Below are 8,079 nucleotides of genomic sequence, written 5' to 3' on the forward strand. Positions count from 1 at the left end.
TCCCTTCCATTTATACATTATAATGGTGATTTCATTATATGTATATATATCTATATATATATTAATAAATTTTACATGTTATAAAAAAAAAACTATTTTTCAAGTGGGTCTCGTCAGTTTTTTTTTTCTCAACGTCCTATAAATTCGTGGGCTTTTTGAAAAAATGATTCCGGACGACGTGTACTTTCCAAATAGTAAATCGAAACAAAAATAAATGCAAGTTATGTAGCAAAAGTGATGTATTTGGTAACGGGCCATGCCCAAAAAAGCTCAATAACGAATCAAACCACCAAAACTTTTGGGTCAATTTCGTAACTAAAAATGGGCTTACGAGGCCCATCTCGTCAGAAACTTGAGCCCATTTTAAAAGTACTGGTCCGTCCACGATTCCACGTCGACTAACGTCATGATTTTAGATACCGATTTTGGTGAAATAATTGTTTTTCATTGGTTTTTGAAATATTATATATATATATATATATGCATAGCATATAGAGACCTAGAAACTTGTGGGAATGATATGATTTGGATGGACATAAAAGTAGCAATAAACATCCAAAAAGGTGATGATTATTTAATTAAAAACATTGGAATTTTCTGTATCTATCTTTTCCACCATTAGCGGATACCAAGAAATCGCCAAATCTCGTATTCATGGATAAAACTAAAAAGAAAACACAAACAGGATGATCAGACACGACATTAATTCCGTTTTCACAATAAAATATTACATTGCTTTATGCAATAAAACAAATTCCCTAACTTTTTTTTTTGACAGACAGACAAAATCAGCAAGAAAAAAGAATTTTAGAGGGAAAACATAATAAACATATAATAATTGAATAAAAGAATCACTAACGTGTTAGTGACTGTCGGCATCAGTTGGATAAAACAAAAATTAGATACGTTGGTTACTTTTGACAATGGTCCTAATTAAGTGTAAATTAATAGAATTAAAGATAAAAAAATTAAAAAAAAAATCGTCATGGGGCGATTTGTCGGGTCATGAGTGGTCGCAAGGCTTCGATCAAGGTTTCATATGGTGTTTTATGATTTAATTATATATTAATTATAATTAATTATTTAAATCCGTTCGTATATTGTTGATTTTTAGTCCCTTGATTTCTTCTCTGATTATTATTCCATGTTCCTTCTTTATTTTTACCCGAGAATCATACGTATATATATATATACGGACACATGCAAACATGTATATGTGTATGCATGTATAACGTATATTGTGAAGGTTGGAACATGTGAAAGTATAATATGATCCAACAAAATACTAGTCCTCGATTCTTTGTTTTTATCTATTTTTTTTTTGTTTTAAATAACAAAAGCATCTAACTTCTTAATACAACTAATATTTTGAAAATAATAATTAAAAAAAAAACTAGCTATTAATTATTCGGAAAGGAAATCTCGACTAAATAAAAATTTACCTTTTACCAACATAAAGAATTGAACCAATTACATTTGCGAATATATGTTATGGAAAAACTTAGTTCATATATTTTGATGGATTTGAACCACGGTTTTTTGCTACATTTTTTCCTATCATATGGAAGATTAACTATTAATAAATATGTATGATATAACATAGATAATAAAATATTTATAACTATTGTAATGTATGATATTATTTATTTTTCGCTTTTCAAAATCTAAAACTTTAATAATTTTTTTCCTTTTAGAATTTAATTAGTTATCATATAATATCGAATTTGTAACTATTTTTAAAATTTTTCTCTTTCTCGTTAGATCATGTTTTTTTTTTTGTTTATAAACGCTAGATCATGTTTTCCATTAATTGTATAATTGTTTCACCATTACTCGCTAGATATTTGTATCTTTTTTTTAATATAAGCGAAATATGCTTTTAAATACACTATCATGCCCATGCCACGTGCCATCCACTGATGTAAGTGCTTACATACAAATTTCATAATTTAGCCCCTTCCTTTTCTAAATCGCGATTAATTAGTTATTCTCGTCTTCATGATAAGTGGGTACATATTCAATTTTCCATAAATACATGAATATGTGTATATATATATATATATTCATTACATGTCATGTGTGTACATATTACTTTTTGGCATATACATACATAGCTATAACGTACGGTAGGTACATATTGCTCGTACAAACATATATTCACATATATACTATCAATTTGGAATATATAATTAATCGTTTTAATTAAGGAAATGCTGTGATTAGAGGCGGATAATTCCATGAGATTTGTCATTTTGCTGTTGGTAGAGAATGTTTGGAACATTCACACATGACTTTATTTTTCAGAAACGCCATTTATTCTGCGTTGAATGTTGCGTATATATGCACGAAAACATATGGAGAATAATTCTTATCCTTATTACTTTATACAAACAATTTTTTTTATTACAATAAAAAATGAACATATATGTATATAGTACGCATGTGAAGATAAATCTTATATATTATATTTGAATGTGTATGGCGTGACGTCAATGTAGAGCAGGAATATTTCAATTTACATTTTATTATAAAAGACATATTTTTCTTCTGCATATATATAGAATACGATGGACATGATTTTTCAGTTGCGGAATAGAAAATCAAAATGGAAATAAAAGTTTTAAATTTGCACGTTAAAAAAAAACTACACTGAAAGTTCTATATACCTAATTTTAAAATAGGATATTAAACCAACGAAGGGTTTCTAGCTTCTGGAAAAAAACCAGATATCTAACATTTTGAAAAAACGCCAAGGATTGAGAATACTGAAATATATTATATAAGTAGGACCCTAAAAGATATTGCTGATGAAAATCCAAAACTGGGAAAATGTTATCTGAAATTCGAAATTACAATTCCTTGTAATTACTAAATTTTCAATGAGTCGTATATAATTAAGTATGGATAGCAATAGTGGAATTATTATTATTATTATTATTATTATTAATGATGATGATATTAGAAATTGACGGTATGATTTCGAGGGTTGGATGGGGAAAAGATTTGTGCCAAACTGGGGAGAGAATTTCTGATGACGTCATCATTGGAGGTGTGTATATATAGATACGCAATTTGATTATGTGATGATGAGACTGTATATGAAAATGCCATTATGTCATTTTTCTTCAAAGTGTTAGGTATTATTATCATCAAAATCCAACCCCAACCCCCAAAACGAAAAAAAGACAGTAGTTATTATAAGAGAAATGAACGAACGTCGTCGAAAAAGAAAAGAAAAAGGCAGCATGTCGACTAGGGTTGATGGTGATGAACACCGTCATCGGGGAAAACAAAGAACAAAAGAAATATAGGACGATATTCAAGAACAATGATACTATTGAATTTAGTATATCATCGTCACCTTCATCATCGCTTTCGCCTTCAACCAACATTTGTTGATTAGAAAAAAAAAATTATAATAAAAAACAGGCTCTGATACCATATAAGAGAAATGTTTTTCTTGTATTCTCATTAATAATAATACATGAATATATAGGCATATATAATCAACGATTAAGTAATGAATAGCCTAAAGCATAGAATTAGAGATGTGATTTGAGAATAATATCGCTGGAGATAGTATGTCATATCCTTCCATTAGTTATAACAATGGTTTCCAGCTTATTCAAATTTTCAACCCCATGCTAACGCCGGAGAGATCGAGAGAGGGCTGTATGGCATAACACACACGTGTGTTTGTATATATAGACACACACACAAAAAAATGTAGAGAAAATCCATCTTAAGGCTATGGAGAAAAAGCTAAAAGATAATAATCTTTCATATATCGCACATGCATGCACGAAGTAATTAAACTCGAAACAATTTATATATTAAAGAGCTGAAAGTAAAATAAACAAATCTCTGCATGAATATCCTCAATCCATATGCATGCTTGTTCTAGAGATTTACGAATTTATACAAAACGTACGGACCGTCTTCCATATCTGAAACCAAGAATACAGAAACATATAACATTGCTAGCTAGTCCTTGTATATGATCCCATTGCTTTGATCAGTCTCCGGACAAACAAGGGAGGTTATATCTTCCCAGCTGATTGTACTTTGATCAGCCGAATTACTTGTTGTCCCCATGGCTGAGTTCTCGTAGAATTCACGATTCTGAACGCTGCTTAACAAGTAGTTCATCGCTTGATCTGCCTGGAAATTCCCAAACCATTGGAGGAGTTCTTCTCGGTTATGGTCGCTCCTTCCCGGTATCCCGTTGCATTGGCTGCTCGGCAATGGAGAGTTTGTGCTGCTGTTCATGGCCGAGAAAACTCCTCCGAAGTTACTGTAAAGATCTTGGCCGAATGAGAAATCCAAGGGGTTTTGGCCAGAGATGTTTTCTTGAGGGTTTGTTTCTTCGATCATGATCATTTCCGTGACCGTGGTGGTATGCTTTTGCTCCTGATCAGACGATGAAGATGGCGTTTGGCCATAGCAGCTGTTGTAGGTTGTCATCGGTAATTCCATCTGTGGCCAATACAGGGTTTGTTCTTGTTTCATGAAGGTTTCCCCAAACATGTTGAGATTGTTCTGATCGGTTTGGTTCTGTCTGTTCATGGCCATCGCTATCGCCATCTCCTGCTTCAGCCGAGCTTCTTGCAACTCCTTGCGCTGTTTGTTCAGAAGCTTTTTCTTCAGCCTCGTGTTCCAGTAGTTCTTGATGTCGTTATCCGTTCTTCCCGGCAGTTGAGCAGCAATTATAGACCACCTAAGACGTATATATATACACACCGAGAACAAGCGACTAACTAAGATTCTTTCAAAAGGCTACATAGGAGAAAATCTTGAAGAAGTTATAACCGTTACGTTATATACGGAAGGAACTCGGTGGAACCTCTTCAAAGATGTTCCGTGTGTATATGCTTGTATGTATATATATATGTATATGTGTATGTGTATGTAAGGATTATGATTTACCGGCTGCCAATAGTAACATAGAGGTTGCAGATGATGTTATCTTCTTCCTCGGTGAAGCCGCCATGTTTTAGATTAGGTCTCAGATAGTTGAGCCATCTGAGCCTGCAGCTCTTCCCACATCTCTTTAGCCCTAAACCCATCAAAGATTTAAGGAAAGAGAACCCTTCATCAATATGATCTTTTTTTTTTGGTTAACAAATAAATAGCGTCTATATATACATATACATACACACATATATATGCATGATGATCAAAATTAAGTGTGAAGAAGATGTTTTACCAATCTTGGGTGGCAAAGCGATCCAGTTGCCTCCGGTGCCGTGCTCCTGGAGATAGGCCTTGAGCTTGGCGTCTTCCTCAGGAGACCAAGGCCCTTTCTTCACGCTCGCCTTATCACAGCATGGCGCTCTTCCCATCCTTCCTTCTCTCCTTGTTTTGTTCTTGTTCTTGATATATAACTCTCTCTCTCTCTCCCTCCCCTCTCTCTCTCTCTCTCTCTCTCTCTCTCTCTCTCTCTCTCTCTCTCTCTCTCTCTCAATAATTATGATGATGTTGATGATGGCATGGAGTTATGTGGTTTATATATATATACACACAAATACTTGTGGGGTGTGAAGGGAGAAAAAAGTGGGTGGGGGAGTATATAATAGCTGGAGGAGAGGGTCTATATGTCAAAAAGTTGGGAAATTGAAGGAAAAAATTAAACAAAAGTAAAGTTATAGATTAGATTATTTATTAATGAAAATAATCTATGTAGTAATATTAGTGAAATGTGAAATTAGAAAGGCCGGGGTAGAGTCCACATTTCCATTAAATATTTTATTATATTAAAAATTCCAATGCATCACATTCATATTCACACCCTTTAACTCTCTTCCCGGTTTCATGCACTGAAAAAGCGTGTACCATTTTACACTATAAAATAAATTGAAATTTGAATACAGAACTTTCAATGCAAATAACATATATATATATATATATATAGACACCTTTTTTCGGTAGGTTTTGAGTTTTAATGGTGAATATATACATACATACATACATACGTACATATATATATATATATATATATGGTCTGACTTAAGTTCTTAAAACTTCCGTGCATATCACAGTCCATACGTTACATATTAATTATTTTCACTCATCATGTCAACTTTAAATTGACTTGCAAAGACATAAAGATAACTATAAGATGTGTTTCCAACTTTCCACCACTTCCATTGGGAAGTTTATGTGTATATATCGTATATCATATATTTTTTTTATGCTGAAAAAAGGAGACTAAACATACTATACCAAAGTCCGAAATATGTGATCTAGTGGTCTATATACTAATATATATTTTTTTTATAATATATCTAACATTTGAATATTATATTTATAGTAAAATAGATACTCAAATCAACATAAAATTTAATAAAACAAAAAAAAAATAACGTAGACAAATAGGTAGAAAATTGGAGGAGTGAATTCCGTTATGGTGGGTGAACAAAATGACCAAATCCAAAGAAAATTTTACCACGAAATTTAGGATAATAAACCCCCAATAATGATTAAAAATAAATGAGATTTTAAAGTTTCAAACTCGGAGCAGCAATAATGAAATGGGGATGGCTTTTTCTCTACTCCTTTTAGTACTATTGTTATTATTGACTTAGTTTTAATAAATTTGCCGTTTAATAATCATGTTGTATAAAAAATTGACCTATTGACGTCTGTCCCGTGGACCCAAATCTCAATATAATCAAAGATGTGATAGAGATATAACGTTTAACGCATAATAATGACAATAATAATAATAATGTTTAATTAATTAATTAACTATAATTTTGGGGGCAGCTAAGATTCAGGAAGAAAACCCCACTTCCACTTTAATGTCGTCACGATTTGGACCTTCGTGCTTATAATTGATGTCTACCCTCGTGAATTTTGTGTAAACAGGTGACATTTTAACTTTGTTTTATTTTAATATATTCAAAATTATGTCGAATAAAACCAAAAGAATTACTCAACAAACACTACATCTTAAAAGTGTAATTTTTTTTATAAAATATTGGAAATTTATGCGTTTTTCTTGGTTATTTTTCCGAGAATGAAAGTGTGCGGAGAGATAGATCTTATGCGCAAAGGCTTCTAGACGGACAAAAGGTTAGACTTGGCGAAAAGGGTTAAAAGTCAAAGCCCTTGGGAAATTAAATTTATCAATTGCTCAAATTATTGGTTGTTTTATACATATTTCTTTCCCCCGAAATATATAATTATTTAATTATGGAAAAGTAAATAAAGTTTCAACCTCAAAAAGGTTAAAAAAAGGGAGAAAAAAAAGGCATTATCGGATTTCAACGCCGCTTTTCTATTTTTGCTTCGGAGGCCATCTTTTCTATTTTTTTATGATACATAAATTAAAAATGTTTCATCAAATCGTGTTTTATGAGACAGATTTTGTCATTAATACATAAAATCATGGATGTTTTACGCATTTATATGAATTACAGGTATATAAACGAGTAGGTTCTTTTATTAAAAAGAACAAAAAAAATGGGTTCCCATAACACAATCTTTAACAAAAAAAAAAGATGGTTTCCCATAACAAAGGCAAAGGAGGAAGGTCCCCCTGTAATCTCACTCTCTCTGTACCTTTTTCTTTAACTTTATATAATAATGAAAGATAAACATGTTATTATTCCGTAATCATGAGATAATCATGACATCTTTTGCAAGGCAAGTAAATGATTGTTTTTGTTAATGGTTAAAAGGTTTTATGAAAATTTTAAAAATACTAACAAACTCTAACCAGTGACCCATTGTAAACATATATTTAATTGCAGACTAATTGAATTAAATCCAAACTGCATAAATAAAGATTTTTAAGAAACAAAAACCACCACCACTCTAATATCTTTCTCCATAAAACTGTAACTATGCATATATATTTCGATTCATCAAAAGCTAATGTAAACAATTTATTATTTTTTTAGGTCTAAATGGGGATTTTCACACACAGTAAAAAGGGTAGAGCCTGCGTCCCCTTTTAAACAAGTTGGACAGTCCAGTTCATGCTGTCCTCGCTCAGACCCATTTGTAAGCTTGTGAGAACGTCGTAGAGCTGTTTCGAGATTGTTCCGAAGCCACCTTCTCCATATGACACTCTTT

At 31.9% G+C, this 8,079-nt stretch overlaps 2 protein-coding genes across 3 annotated transcripts in view; both read right to left on the reverse strand.

Moving 5' to 3' along the window:
• Positions 1 to 3,795: 3,795 nt before the first annotated feature.
• On the reverse strand, positions 3,796 to 5,412 carry LOC104798361 (transcription factor RAX3-like). The gene is made up of 3 exons (XM_010520411.2): positions 5,207 to 5,412; positions 4,927 to 5,056; positions 3,796 to 4,717 (listed from the first exon to the last, which is right to left on the reverse strand). The coding sequence occupies exons 1-3, from the start codon at positions 5,340 to 5,342 to the stop codon at positions 3,985 to 3,987; spliced, it is 999 nt and encodes a 332-aa protein (XP_010518713.1). The 5' UTR covers positions 5,343 to 5,412; the 3' UTR covers positions 3,796 to 3,984.
• A 2,386-nt stretch (positions 5,413 to 7,798) lies between these two features.
• Positions 7,799 to 8,079, reverse strand: part of LOC104798381 (branched-chain-amino-acid aminotransferase 3, chloroplastic-like) — a 3,528-nt gene continuing 3,247 nt past the window's right edge. For both annotated transcript variants that reach the window (XM_010520445.1, XM_010520453.1), the window contains exon 11: positions 7,799 to 8,075. In XM_010520445.1, coding sequence (XP_010518747.1) covers positions 7,958 to 8,075 — 118 coding nt within the window. In that variant the 3' untranslated portion in view covers positions 7,799 to 7,957. The remainder of the gene's footprint in view (positions 8,076 to 8,079) is intronic.

Source organism: Tarenaya hassleriana, unplaced genomic scaffold (assembly GCF_000463585.1).
Source record: "Tarenaya hassleriana unplaced genomic scaffold, ASM46358v1 Cleome10, whole genome shotgun sequence".
NCBI classification, from domain to species: Eukaryota; Viridiplantae; Streptophyta; class Magnoliopsida; order Brassicales; family Cleomaceae; genus Tarenaya; species Tarenaya hassleriana.